The following is a 15,509-nucleotide window of genomic DNA, read 5'->3' on the forward strand; positions in this document are numbered from 1 at the left end:
CTGTAAATCCAACTCTGACGCTAGGTCACATGAGCTCTGTAACACAGTGCTGGGTTGGCCCAAGGGCCAGTGTGCCGGCCGCAGAGCTCTGGAGCTCGGTGTCCTTGACTCATCCCAGTAGAGCCTGGCCACCCCTGGGAGCTCTCTCTGTGTTTGTTTCACAATGGTCAAATGTGAGCAAAAATGGGGAAATAGTTTTGCTAAAAGGCAATCCTTGAGTGTTCAGGCAGATATGTTTCTATTATAGTTATTATTCAGCATGTTTCTTATTTGACATACTTCATATAGATATCAGTATAGTATGTGATATATATGATATATATATATCAGTACGATCTATGCTTAATTCTTTTTCTGTACTAATATATATGTGCATAATATATGCTATATACTTAAAATATACACTTAATTTTTTGTGTGTTAGTTGTGGAAAAAATTATATATAATATATAAAAATATATATATATATATATTTTCAGATGTGAGTACTCTTACAAACTGATGTTAGAATGACACTTTGGCTGAGACACATTCAACCTAAACAAGAAGGTGCTCCACCAAGAAGCATTCAATTTCAAAATAACTGGCAAATCTCACTGACATCCATGGCTAGAAGGGCTCAGGAGTTGGAGATTTAGGGAGAGTACCATGCCAATTCATGATGGCAACCTCAAGTACCAGTTCTCCTGCTCTCATTTCCTGTCTCCCCTCCCCACTTTCTAAGCCCAGACAGGTCTGAACCCGTAATGATCAGGGTAGGAGAGGTGGGTAAAAAGCTAGGTGGGAAGTGGGAGATTTTGGTCAAGTTCCCTTTTCCTACTTCAAGCCCAAAGGGATGGGGTGATAGGAGAGGAAAAGCTAACACTTAAATTGAATTCAGAGTCTGGGTTACCTCCCGAAATTAATATCTTTGTTAATGGGTTGAGAGTGAGTGTTGGGTTTTAAAGTAATATAAAGAGCATCCAGAAAAGTCGTGAGACCTTCCTAAATTCTATTCAGAGGTAAGGGAAGCACCAGTTTGCAGGCAAGATTTATAGTAAAGGAAAAGTGGAGATAAAAACAAAGTTCCACAAGTTGCTCAGTGTTGGTAATCACCAACGCTTTGTGATTAATAAGAAGTATGTGCTTACTAGCCAGGAACCATACACAATAGCAAATTCTGCACAATGCAAAAGAAAGCAAAGCCCTAAAATGGATGTTAAGTCATATGCATAGTGTTGGGCTTCTACTGTCTTTCAATTATTTGGTTTATTAGAAAATGGCTAAAGACTGCCAAATGAAACAGCATTTTTTATTCGCCTTTGCAAATTACTCTTTTGGAATGACACTATGATTGCCCCAAAGGGTGGCCTATAACCCTGAGTGGTAAGCAGAACTGAGGGGATGAACACTTCAAGCTGAAATACTACGTGAGCAGACTCTACGACCGCACCATCGCTGCTCCCCAGGCATTGGACCCGTCTGTCCTTTTGTGGCTGCCGATGCGGAATTGGTACGTGACTTAGCTTATTTGACCATGTTCACAAATCAGTCATAGATTCCTGAACCTTCCATTGCTTTGTGAAGAGTCACAAAGAGACCACTCTCTTATGAGCAGAAACGACTGTGACGTAGACGCAGGAAATTTGCAAGGTACTGATGTCAATTTCTATTTCCTGTTTTTAGGTGATGCCTAAGACTGTGAACCCTGACTTTGGTTCAGAAATGTGGCCAACCTGCAGGAGTGTGGTTTTGACATCGCAGCCTAATTATCTTTACCTTATAAAGATGTAGAACTTTTAGTTCTATCTCAAAGATTTTTTCATCACGCAAAATGCATTCATGCATCGTTAGCAGCTAGGACACAGAGGACCTAATCACCCACTTGAGTAATGGCATTGCCAGCAGAGGGAATCTGTTCAAGCAACGGGCTTTCTGAGACCCTTCTAAGTCACCCTCCACACCCATTCTCCCCTTACCTGTTCCGTGGTGCTGGAGAAGGGCCGAATAGTCCAGGGGACCCAAGGTGTCTCTGTAATTCCAGTCATCTGCAGATCGGGGTGCTGCCTCTGTCTGCTGTTGTGGCTGGAGTGTTCTGTTGTACTTCTGGTGAAGGCCTCTGTGGTGTTCCTAATAAGGTGTTCCGGGCTATATGGAAGTGCATTTAAAGTAGTGGGGATTTGGGGCGGAGCCGTGTTTCTAGTGCTCCTCACTGAAACTTCTGCTCCCAGGACAGCTGAGGTAAAGAAAGGACAGTTGCTAAAATTACCTTCATGTTTTGTGGATTCTTCACATAAAAGCAATTCAACTTTAGAAAAAGAAGACATCTTTCGTAACAGGCATGTGGATGAGTTTCAGTTATATGAAAAATCAAGGGTCTTGGAGTGTGACAATGCCAATTTGCCCTGTTCAAGCCACCCATCCTTTATCCGTCTATTGATATCACAGGGTCAGGGGAGTTGTGGAAACTGCTACCACAAATCCCCAGCTCCGTGTAGAAGACAGAATTAAATTTATTCTATGAGCATTGAGGGAGTCACGAAATTGGCTTCAGGGGGTCCGTGAATCTTGAAAAACTTCCTGCCAAGTCCTGAATATATGTCCATGGATACTTTGTTTTTCTGTGGGGAACTTTCAGAGCTTTCATTCAACTTCTCAAAGGGGTCATTAAACAAAATACCAGGCTGAGAATCACAGCTAACAACTTACCTAACTTCGTCATGAAGACTGATGATTCCCAGGAAAGCAATGACTTTCTCTTACCACAGTGTAAACTGTTTCTAATCCTAATTGTGTGAGTACCAGATCCTGGGATGGTTGTAGTTTCTAAGCTCCCTATCTGCTGGAAGGACAGTCAAGTGATTTAAAGCTTACGAGCTGGTGCAGTTAATTTATAGCTTTACTTTGCAAGGCTGAATTGTCCATACTTAAAAATAATTGATTTATGAATTAGGTTCACCTAGCCATAATTTTAAAACGTGCTCTCCATCTGTTGGGAATCTTGCTAACTATGCGAATTCTGATTCAGTGAAGATTATCAGAACCTGACCTCACAAGCCCCCAGGAGATGCCGGTGCTGGTGCTGATGGTCTTTGGACCACACTTTGTGTAACAAGACCTAGAGAACAATTGTACAATATGAAGCATTGGAAAGGTCTGTAAATTAGGGGCTGACGTGGTATGTTTAGATGCTTCTATCAACTCCATTATATGTCAGGGTTTCCCGGGACATAGAATCTTGCCCAATTAGATAACTATAACTTTGAAAAGTTTCTGGTTTACAAACTGGCAGACAAAAGATTTTATTTTTCACCACTCCTTTAGTGGTTCATTCAACCAACTATTTCTTCTTCTTTTTTTTTTTTTCCAAGATTCATTTATTTATTTTAGAAAGAGAGCGAGAGAGCAGAGGGGAGGGGCAGAGAGAGAGGGAGAGAGAGAATTGCAAGCCGACTCTGCCCTGAGCGCAGAGCTGACCCAGGGCTCGATCCCAAGATCCTGAGATCATGACCTGAGCTGAAACCAAGAGTCAGACGCTTAACCAACTGTGCCACCCAGGCGCCCCACAGCCATTTCTTAAGCAACTACTAGGTACTGGTGAAAGTCCCCTGAAGAGGCTAGTAATGTTGGCCTTTTCCCTGTTTTGGTCCACCTTATTGAGCCCTCTTTTGAATCTCATTTATTTCCATTCCAATTTTAACTGACGTATTTTATATGAGTATAAAGAAGAGGGGGATAAGGCACAAAAACAGGATAAAAACAGAAAAAGTATTTTTAAAATTTAGTAAGATGTGAACATCAGCAGTTCTCTTAAAGCTTCTTTAGTCTCTTAAATTTCATGAAGTAATCGTGACTATCAAGCATCCTTCCCTTGAGATGTGGAAGGTCATGCAAACCCTGTATGGGGGCATTGCCAGACTTAGCAAATAAAAATACATGATGCCCAGTTAAATTGGAGTTTCGGACAAAGAATTCATAATTCAGAATAGTTAGCATATCTCAAATATACAATATTGCAAAGGTTATGTTACATATGACATATTATATTGGGAATATACGTATACTGAAAAATTGTAATTTATCTGAAATGCAAATGTAATCCAAGGTTCTGTATTATACCTCACAACCCTACTTGTACATCTACTAGACCTAGACTTTGATAGATTTTTGGACATTCCCACTAGTTTCTGTTTGTTTTTTCCTTCTGAATCTTGTGCCGCCCCCACTGTTATTGTGCCCACGTCTCCACTCTGAACATAGATCAGATTTATTTATCCCTGGGATGTTTTGTACATGACAAACCCACTTGTTCTATTAGCTATATTCTTTTATGATAAACTCTAAGAAGCAGTCTTAATTTTGCAGTCTTAATTGAATTAGGTGCTAGAATGTTCCTTCAAGCAGACATTTGCCTGTTGTTGGGATATAAACATTTCTGTATGTGGCGATTAGTATTTTGGTTATTTTGAGCTTTGGCTAATGCTGACCCTCTGAGTTGACTACCACTTATGACGATTTTAGCTTTCAGACCCTCAAAAAAAAAAATTTAATGATGGGTTAGGACAAAAACAAGCTTCCAGATATGTAGCATGTAATTATGTGTCTTAGCATGTCAACCTATGCTTACTCTTCTTCACTAAGGAGCAGTTGGTAAGTTCTTATCCTAAGAACTTTTTTTTATTAGTCAACTTACATGATTAATTCAATGGATGAATCAGGACTCTCCCAAAATTAAATAAATGATCAAAACACTCTTAAAATTTCTTCTGTGAATAACATAGCTTATTACCATTACATGTAGCTTTGGAACATCTTATGGAAAAAATGTCAGTCTTCTGTGATTGTCTTTAATTAACCTTCTAAATGTATTTTTAAAACACTCCAAATGAAACAAGCCTATTTTCCTTTTTAGGCCACTACCTTTTTTCCAAAGAAAGAATCTAGAGAATATCCAAGGCCAGTACCCCTTCATTTTGTGACTGTGTTTTTAACTTGTGCTATTTAAGAAGCAGGAAAGAAACTTTAGTCTTAACATTCAATTTCCAAATTTTGTGCATTTTAAAGCAGTGGTCTGCAAACTCTGGTAGGCATCAGAATCCCCTTTGGAGCTTCTTAGCATATTGAAGTCTTGGCCCTTCACTAAGAGATTTGGTGTGGGAACCAGCACCTGCAGGTCTAAGTTTCTTAGTGAGTGTAATATATCTCTAACTATAAGGTTTTATCCATATACACAATATGAGCCAAACTGAATTCTAATCATTCTTTACATGGGTATTGAAGGATTTTAAAGTAAATGGGAGGAGAGAAAATCCATTACAGAAATATATAAGGCAATCAAAATACATTAATCTTTTCATCTCCTGAACTCTGTTGAAATGGGTGCTATGAAATTATATTAAAAATAGTAGATCTTTGGATGTTTTGGTATCTACAAATTCTTCTGATGTTCTTTAAAAAGGTATATACATTTTACAGTTCATGAAAGAGCAAGATGTGTTTTGACACATGCAAGGAAAAGTTCTTACACAATGGAACAATATGTTGAAGCTATTTTTAAAAAGCTTTATTGTACCATTGCTACCACATTGTTTCCACATTATACATAATTCCTCTTAGAACACAATTCAAGATAAGAGACACCATCCCGGGTCCAATTTAATAGATTTTAGCACGTAAGTTGTAAAGAGCTCATCTATAAGATGATTTGCAATGATGGTACCGTACCAAGACCATATTTTGAAAATATATTTTTAAAACACAACACATATTTTAGTTTATCAGTTAATCTATGAATTAGCTCAGATATGATCAATAATAGAAATGTGATTTTTGTATAACGATAATAAAAATACACAATTTGTTAGTTCCCCTCCCTTAAATGATACAAATAACTTTCAAGCATGTTGAAAACAGAATAACTTGAACAGGACACATTTTGGAGATAGAAAATTTCAACTATATTGGGACTTGCTTTTCTGTAGGAAGATGCCAAATATAATATGCCTTTTAAAAGCGGGGAAATAATGTGGAAAAGATATAACAAATGAAACAGAAGTTACCTTAGAAAAAGGATGATTTATGTTTATATATTATACATTAAATATATTAAACAAGATTGCTCTAGGCATGTGGGCTGGGTGTCTTTATGATAATCACCTGTGACCAACAAAGAATAACCAGACCCTAAAAAGGAAGTAAGCCATTGAAGATGTTATCAATAGAGATGTTAAAAGGATTTAAGTTCCCTGGTTAGCTTTCTATAAAAGACCAATCCTAAAGGCCCTTGTTGGCAAACCTGTAGGGACCCCTTTCACTCTTGAGAGCTTTTTCTGTATCTTCACTTAATAAACTTCTATCGCTTTACTCACACAAAAAAGGGGGGGGATGTGAATTATAATAGTCTAAATAATTTCTAGAAATGGTAAAAAGAATAACATTTCAGAAAATGTCATCAATAAAATAAAGGGTACATAAAAAAAAAAAGGGTACATATTTAAATTTGAGAAAGTAAACCAGGAGGTGAAAAGTTTGTGAAGAGATACCAAAGACAGAGAATTTGCAAACAGTGGGAGACATAACAAATAAATCAGAAGTCATTAGAATTTTATTGGCTATTAGAATATTCAAAAAATACTTTACAGACTTAAAAAAGATCCAAGATTAGAAGTAAAGAAAGTAAAATTAACAAATGGAAGTTGACAAGGCATAGGAAAACATCAAAGCAGAGCATAGTAAAAAAAAATAAATGAAAAACTAATTAAAACAATACTTTTTAAAAGCCAGTAACATAAAAAAAAAAGCCAATTATTACTCAACTACTATACTAGGAGTTGCATTAGGAAGATGTGCCTGGTGTATCCCATGTTTTCTTTTGGGACATGTATGTATATTAGATGGTGGGTAGAAGGAAACTAGGCTGCCTAGAGGAGGAAGAATGGCTTTTAAATTCATCACTATCAGGGTGTGGGAGAGGGTTGCTGAAGCAGGTGCTACTTTACCAGGGTCAGGAAAAAGGGAGATGGAGAGTGCGTGAATTACTTGGTGTGCCCACAATAGGCACAGTGCCTAGGGCCCATGAGATTATAAGGCCTACAAAATCATTTAATTTCCTTAACAATAATAATAAAAAAAAGAACTTTCAGAGTCAAAGAAAATGTTTGCTTAATATTTTTTTTTTTCCACACAATAGGAAAAAATGAGGATTTGGAGGCCCATGAAAATCTATTAAATTATTTAATTAATTAATTTATTTTGGGGGGAAGGGAGGGCCCCACAAAGACATAAGAGCTCGGGGCTCATGAAAGTCAGATGTAGCCATGGGTGTGCCCTGATGAATTCATTGACATGTCACAGGCTGAAAATGGTTGAGGGGTTCTGGATGCTGTGCTAGATATTTTTCAATGATCACATAGATCATCTATCAGTAATCAATGATCATATGATTTCCAATGATCACATAAATCAAAGGTCAATTGCAAGGCCCATGTTTCTATAATCATGTAAGGAGAAAACAAACCCTAACCCTATGACAGCCAATTTGGTCAAAGTAGGGTTTGTATGTACAAAAGACACTGTGTTTTGTTTTGTTTTGTTTTTCCCCCTTAAGCTCTCTGTATTTACAAGCATTCTCACCAATCACTAAAGGAAACAGCTTCTATTAAAACCCTTTCTCCCAAGAGTATATAGGATTGCTTACCTATTACAGCGCTTATGCATTTTATTCCCTCACCCACATAACTACAATTAAACAATTACTTTAATCAGCAGTTACCACAAGTCTGGCAGCAAAATGGTTTTTACTTCAGCAGCGAAATCTCTAAGTGATTTCACTAGCTCAGTCATGTTAGGGACATTTGAAAATATGTCTGCAAAAATTTTCCTGAATGAGTGAATCTATAGTAAATGCTAAGTAAGTGCTGACTGGTTAGCCGACATCCTACATACAATGTTACTTCTCCCTACAATACGAAACACCTGAATGAAAGTAACTATTTTTATTTATTTTTTAAAAAAGATTTATTTATTTATTTGAGAGAGAGAGCTCAGGGGGAAGGGCAGAGGGAGAGGGAGACAAGCAGACTCCCCCTGAGCACAGAGCCCAACTTGGGGCTCCATCTCAGGACCCTGAGATTATGACCTGAGCTGAAATCAAGAGTCTGACGTTTAACCGACTAAGCCACCCAGGTGCCCCGAAAGTAATTATTGTAGATAGCCATCTAACTGTTTATAAGTAGGGAGACTTGGCATCCTTTGGAAAAGTGATGGCTGGAATTTTACACCTTCATCTAGAAGATCTACAATCACTATGTTTAAAGAGTTTGTCAATTAGAGATTTGGACCTCAGAATGCATTTTTATTCCTAAAGCAATAATCTTTTTTAAAAAACTAAATGTGTGATCATGTAAAATTGCATTATTATTGAATAGAACAGAATTTGTTTTTTTCCTTATTCTTTTTGCATTATTGATAACTGGTTTGTGTTAATTTATAGAATAAGATTCTGAAATTATATACAAGGGATTTCTAAAAATTATATTCTTAATACAATGACTCCAAGGATGTAGCTGTACAATGTAACACGAATACGTCTGAGGAAAAATTGAGAAAGTCTATCAGTCACCTTTTTGTTTTATTGACACATTGCTAAAGGTAAAATTGTTTCCAAAGAGCTGGATATCTGACACCTGATTGACAAAAGAATATAGGGAGAGAATGCATTTTTTCAATTTTTAGCCAGTTATGTTAGCATTTTGGAGATGATGTTTTTATTATTGCTCTTATGACTCAGAATAATAACTATAAAGGTCTAATTTTATAAATTGGTTATAAAATGTTGATTTTTCTTTTTTTTTCAAGATTTTATTTATTTATTTGAGATAGAGAGTGAGAGAGAGAGACAGCACTGGCAGGGGAGGGGCTAGAGGGAGAGGGAGAAGCAGGCTCCCCACTGAGCAGAGAGCCCAACAACAATATATATAATTGTGCTACCAGATTATGATATTTAGTTATCAACGCTTTAAAAAGGAAACTTGGAGTCATTCATTGCAAACATCTGAATGCCATTTAATTTTTCATAATGGGTTCTCTAGCTAATCAATGAGCTTTCATGCTATGGGTCAACTCATATCATTCAGTATCTTTAATCAGTGGTAAGTTTGACATAGACCAGAAAAACATGTTAGCTTACAATTGTGTTAAAACAAACTACGTATTATACATCGGTATTCAAATACAAGATTTTTTTTTTGTACCACAATTGTGCAAATTTTCATTCTGCTTTTTCCTAGAAGTCCATTTTTCTTCCAGCCCACATTGTTGGACATGTTTTCCATACAGCATGTTCAGAGGTTAACTGTAAATGGTCTATTTCATCCACTTACTTTTGAAGTAAAGTCCATCATTGGACATGTTCTGCATGAAGGCCAAAGGAAATCATTTTTTCCATTAATTATCTTCTATCTTGAATAACTCGTTGCTGATCCATATCTACTTTTTAAAAGTTCCAATGAAACTTTCTGCTAAATAAGGTTCTATTGGGGGCTGGGAAAGAAACTTACTTCTTATGCTTAATGGTACAACAGGAATATTTATAATGTTTCCGTATTGTTTAGGACAGGCCTCACTCAATGAACTATAGGAAATGTACAAATTGGTGTTATGTGCTGTATATTCTCTGATAAAGTTGAATTTTCTAACTGACTTTTATAGTGTTTATCTTATTCTCATAGAAGTTTTATAATCTCAGGACTATGTAGTCAACTTCTATTGTAGAAGAGCCATTGCATTCAACTAGCATCTAATTAAATACTTATTTCATTTATGAAATGAATGAGTGACAGAAAACTGTCCAAGGATCAGCATGGTGAAAAGACTCATATAAGCCTCAAAAATAAACACCTAATAAAAAGATGTAAAAGTACAGTGAATGCTGACCCCCAAATGGGGTTATGGATCAAAATTTTTTTTAAAAATCAGGTATTAGCCCAAATTTCTTGAAACTGAATCTTGAAGGTGGTAGGAGAGAAGAAATGATGGCAATGAGTTCCTTCCCTCCCCCAGGTGATTCTTATGTAGTCAATTGGGCAAAATTCTGTGGTTAAGCATTTGGAAAATACTGTATGATGGAATGTATACTGGACAAGGAGTTAAGAAATTTGGGTTCCAGTTAGACCTCTGCCACCAATTAATCTGGGATAATTCACTTGACCTTGGTAAATTTCAGTCTCTTCAATGATGGGCTTCATTTCTAGATAATATCTCCAGTGATTTGTAAGGTCTGCTTGTACCTAATATATAATGATTCTATTAGTTTTATCTTTCATGACTTCCTAAAGCAAATCTCTACTACAGGAGTAAATAAGCAATAAAATGATTAAGTAAAATAGAAAATTAAGGGGTGCCTAGGTGGCTCAGTCGGTTAAGTGTCAGACTCTTCGGCTTAGGTCATTATCTCAGGGTCCTGGGATCAAGCCCCAAGTCGGGCTCTCTGTTCAGCGGGAAGTCTGCTTCTCCCTCTCGCTCTGCCCCTCCCCTTGCTTGTGCGCACTCTCTCTCTCTCACTCTCTCTCAGATAAATAAATAACATCTTTAGAAAAAAGAAAATTAAGCTGTATCCACAAAAAAAAAAATCCCCAGCACAGGACTGAACTGTGTGCTGCACCAGGAATTTCTGCACTTGTATGCAAGTTTTTACTTGTACCTGTCATCTAGATTATAACCATCAATGGTCAACAAATTAGAAAACCCTGTGGCTACACATTGGTTCTTACCATTTCAAAAGTATGTGACCTCTTGTACCTCTAAACATTAGTACAAGAGATTTGCAAAGGTGCAATGTATTTTCCCATCTTTCCAGTCTTCTCAAACACCGTTCTGATGATCTACTAGTTCCTCCTAATCAGAGAATAGAAGTGTCTACATCAGCAAAATTAACAATTTCCTGATCATTGGCTTTAGTCATTACGTATGCCTGATTTCTATTGCTACATTGAATGGTATCTAACCAAAGTGCCTACAATATGGTACAAAAGAGAAACCCAAGAAATATTTGTTTAATAAAAGCAGCAAGGAAAGAAGGGAAGGTAAAGTAAGAGGTATAAGGAAAGATGTTGGGCTTATTTAATGAGAATAATGAAGTTTTCCACATCAGTAGGAGCCACACAATCCATTTCCAATAGTTTATCAATCTCTCATAGACATTGTGTTGAGGTAAGCAGACATCCCTTTAATGTGAAACAAACAAACATAACATAACATGGAGCCGAAGAACGTTCAGAATCAATTCTGAAAAGGAAAGCTCACCTTTTTTTAAGCAGAGGCTTCCATTCACTGGTTTTCCCTCCTGGTTGATATCTATTTTCATCCAGCTATGGAGGTATTTCCTGTCCTTCTTGACCACTACCTTGGAGCCTTGTTTCTTGAGAAAGAGAGAGGTATTTTCCACCTCAAGGAACCCTTCCTGCTCATGGCAAGTCCATCGGGGTGCCTGGGAGCAGTGGGTAGAGATAGCTGATAGGGAAGGACCACGAGAATTGGAGATGCCCAGGCACAGAGCAGATTTAACATGAAGGAGTTTTCCATCCTCAGTCCACATCCACTGCTGGTTCTGGCTGGTCCCATCACACAAACCCACGACCACTCTCTTATTTTTGGAAAGGCACTCTTGTTTATGGACATGGACGATCTGAAACCCCTCTGGAAGATGAGATACTCATAAAGTACTATGTAGCAAATTAGAAGGCCCATCAGAAAACAAAATAACCCACCCACAAATCAGCCAAGTGACAATATGAGGCTTACTTATCTTTTGCTATTGCTATCGTTTTGAGTGAATATTCCCAGAGTCAATGCATGTAATTTAAAATCCCAAGGCTGACAGTGTCAAAATGTCATACTTTGCTCCTTTTCTTTTACTTTCCCATGGCTCAGGGAAGAAAACACACTCCCATTGAAATAATGAAGGGAAACTTGGGAAAGACACAAAACCATCCAAAAAATATGGTGTGATATTTGAACCCCATTAGTTAAATATGCTGAAGTTATGAAAAACCTCATTCCCTTTCTAATTATTTTAACTCTTTCCATCTCATTACCATCCCCCATTCTAAAAAAGCCCCCCTTTTCCAATTCTTAAGTTACCACTGTAGTATTTGTATACAAATTGCATAGTTTGAATACATGTTTAAAAATTGGATGTATTTATCCAAAAACAAAACAAAACAAATTTGCCCACCCATCTAAACCTTCTTAGCTATTAGCAACCAATGAAGGTATTGATGATCACAAACACCATTTCTTACAGTCCTGGAGAGAAGCATTTCTCTATATTGTGACAATATCTACAACAATCCCTCAATAAGTAATAGACTAAAAAATATCAGCATTTCTCGACATAAAAAAAAAAAAAATCAAACATTCAATTGTCAAACATCGGTATTAAAAAGTGAAATATTCAGACTCAGAAACCATTTTCTGAACTTTTGCCTAATTTGCTCAGCTCTTTCATGAAAATATTCAGACCTTCCTTCCAAATAACACCTTCCAAATAAAACACACCACAGTTCTTCACCCCCTGTATTTATAGCTCCTCAGACTTTCTTTAACACACACAAAAAACAAACCTATAACCTGATAAGGGAAGAAACATGGAGAATGCCACAGACTGTTACACAATAATCAAAATTCCTCCTCAAGATGCTTCACTCTGTGGTGTAAAGATGCCATTTCAGGAGCTGCCCAAGGCATTTGGAGGACATGAGGAGGGCATTTATTTTCTTTTAGAGAGAAATCTCAACGGTGTGGACATAGCTGCCTCCTTTAATTCTCCCTCCTCATCGTCTCTGGTTAAACTGCCATGGAGACCTGGCTCCATTTCCGCCCGAGTTCAGACACTTTTCAAAGGACGGAGACTCCTCTGCTGGCTGGTGGAGAAACACCACAAGGAGAGGCAAGCCCACTCACCTGAATTCCCAAAGATCCAGCAGGTAAGAATCGCCATGTAAAATTCAGCCTCCATTTTCCACTTAACAACTGTTCATGCTTCGCTTGGGGGGGGAAAAAAATCTCCCAGATAAGAGAAGCAAAGGCTAGGAAGGAAATGTGCCTTCATGGTGGGGGAAAAAGTCAGTGACGAGCACTTCCTCCTATTGAATTGTTTGGGGAAGTTTTACACCAGTGTCCTTTTGTCTGTTTCCTTAGAAAGAAGGGATTATGATTACCTCTCCTTTTTTACGGAGAAAAAATTCTGGCCTCCAGGAGTAGAATAAAACTTGTAAGTTTTCTCCTGCATCCCTGTGGCACATGACGACTTCTTAACCTCAAGAGGGAAGAAAGGAATTGTAATCTTAGGTAACTGAATGTTCCTAAAACATTACATCTCTTCAGGTGATGTTGATTCTGCTGAATAAACACAAGCCTTGTAATTTATGAGGGTCTATGACAAGTCATATAAAGACATAAACATGTACTGTTTGTATAATGATATGCTGGAAGTCTATTGCGGAAAACCACATAATGATGGCACTTCTAGATCATTATCCCTTAAGTGATGACAATATTACTTTGTGAGATAGTTAGCTCCACTGGGGAGAGGTGGAGCCTAAAATTAAACCCATCTCATTACCTATGTCAGGCTTCCCCCAAAAGATAATAGCTTCTTTCCAATAGGAAAAAAAGTAGATGCTTTACTCAATACTTAGTATTAAGAGGGGCGCCTGGGTGGCTAAGTGTCTGCCTTTGGCTCAGGTCATAATCCCGGGGTCCTGGGATCGAGTCCCGCATCGGGCTCCCTGCTCTGCGGGAAGCCTGCTTCCCCCCCTCCCACTCCCCCTGCTTGTGTTCCCTCTCTCACTGTGTCTCTCTCTCTCTCTCTGTCAAATAAATAAATAAAATCTTTAAAAAAAAATTACTTAGTATTAAGAGTAGTTTATTGGCAGTATGAAACAAAGTCAACATAGCTGCATTAAAAATTCATATTTGAGCAGAACATCTAGTGTTTGCTGAGTGCATTTTTTTAAACTTTATTTGTCTCTTGAGGATTAAAACCTTTCAGAAATTTAAGAATATCCATGGCAGCATCCTTTTGAAGAACTTCTGGAAATGGGACAGGTTACTTCATTCCCAAAGGCATCTGCCTTTTTTGGGGGCGAGAGACTCTAGGTAGACAGAATATTCAAAAATTCCTTCTTAGTAAAAGAGAGACAGGTATTTAAAATTCTGGATACATTATAGTTGCTACAAATTCGTTTTTCCCTTTTAAAGTAAAATGACTCACAATGTAGAAATACAGTGGCTGGGAGTTCTGGAGCAGAAACCACCTCTATGCACAATAATAGAGAGTAAATACATATACATCCAGTGACAATCATTGTGCTCTGTAATTGATTGACAGGAAGTACTGATAAATACACATTTAATAGGTAATATTATCAAGACACATTTCCATATAAAATAGTACTGCTTTTGATTTTTTTTTTTTTTCCAAAAACAAGGACTTATTTGTTAAAAATCCATTATCAATCACTTGCGACCTTAACGGCAAGATTCTGGTAACTGAGAAAGGTAATAGCACTTAAAACAGGAACAGTTTAACAGCTGACAATCCATTCACAAGACAGGTTTTGCAAACATTAAAGCATCTAAACACACAATAATAATTTCCTCAGCAGCTCTTCCAGTTGTTATCTGATGACATATGTCACCGAGGATTTCGTAACATACATTCTGTGTGGCAGATAGTCAATATGGACAAAACAAAATCCTCAGCGGTGTGAGAAATCTATTCTACCTCCATCAGCATAGGACCTTCAGAATAATTTCGGGGATGCTTACAAATGTATTCATATACACAAGGCGCTGGCGATCTGTCATTGTCGCCATCTTCCACAATCCGTGCCACAGCTTGGCTTCAGGACTTCTCTTTCCTTCCACTGCAGGAAGCTCCTTCTAGAAGCCTCAGGTGGGTAATTGGTTAACTACCCCTAGAGCTGGATGGTCTGGTCAATCTTCAGAGAATCACTGGACAGTTTCTGCCGAGAGTCTGCTCTCATACAGGCACAGAGCATGATGCACAAATTCATACTGCTCGCTGGTTTGGACCATTCCACCCCTACAAGGAAGAGATAATACAATAACTTCTTAGTGCTCACAGCCTGCAGTCTTAAGTCACAGAGATCTCATCCAAGCGAGGTACTATGCCAAAGACACAGAACAGTTGACTTGCTGATTCTTTTGTGATGCCTCTTACCTGTGTCCAAATGACCCAACTTTTGAGCCTAATATGCTAATGTCTAGAAAGGGATTAACACAGTGCCCGGTAATCACTAGACACTTGATTAATTCCACCTCCATACCATTACTGGGGAGGCGGGACTGCCTATTGGTTAAATACTTAGACTTTGGAACCACCCAGGCTGTCAGAGTTGAAATCCCTCCTATACCAATTCTTAGCTGTGAAATTCTTGCACATATTGTCTTAAAATGGTCTTTAAGTATTTTATGGTTTTAATGTTTTTATAAATATTGGTTTTGAT

At 37.7% G+C, this 15,509-nt stretch overlaps 2 protein-coding genes across 7 annotated transcripts in view; both read right to left on the reverse strand.

The window, feature by feature from the left end:
• PTPRB (protein tyrosine phosphatase receptor type B) overlaps positions 1-13,080 on the reverse strand; it is a 109,956-nt gene extending 96,876 nt beyond the window's left edge. For both annotated transcript variants that reach the window (XM_078076288.1, XM_036119309.2), the window contains exons 1-3: positions 12,940-13,080; positions 11,281-11,673; positions 1,959-2,215 (exon numbers count right to left, since the gene is read on the reverse strand). In XM_078076288.1, coding sequence (XP_077932414.1) covers positions 1,959-2,215; positions 11,281-11,673; positions 12,940-12,994 — 705 coding nt within the window. In that variant the 5' untranslated portion in view covers positions 12,995-13,080. The remainder of the gene's footprint in view (positions 1-1,958; positions 2,216-11,280; positions 11,674-12,939) is intronic.
• Positions 13,081-13,886: 806 nt separating this feature from the next.
• PTPRR (protein tyrosine phosphatase receptor type R) overlaps positions 13,887-15,509 on the reverse strand; it is a 241,183-nt gene continuing 239,560 nt past the window's right edge. For all 5 annotated transcript variants that reach the window (XM_036119313.2, XM_036119315.2, XM_036119317.2 and 2 more), the window contains one exon: positions 13,887-15,085. In XM_036119313.2, the coding sequence (XP_035975206.1) occupies positions 14,992-15,085 (94 nt within the window). In that variant the 3' untranslated portion in view covers positions 13,887-14,991. The remainder of the gene's footprint in view (positions 15,086-15,509) is intronic.

Source organism: Halichoerus grypus, chromosome 6 (assembly GCF_964656455.1).
Source record: "Halichoerus grypus chromosome 6, mHalGry1.hap1.1, whole genome shotgun sequence".
NCBI lineage: Eukaryota > Metazoa > Chordata > Mammalia > Carnivora > Phocidae > Halichoerus > Halichoerus grypus.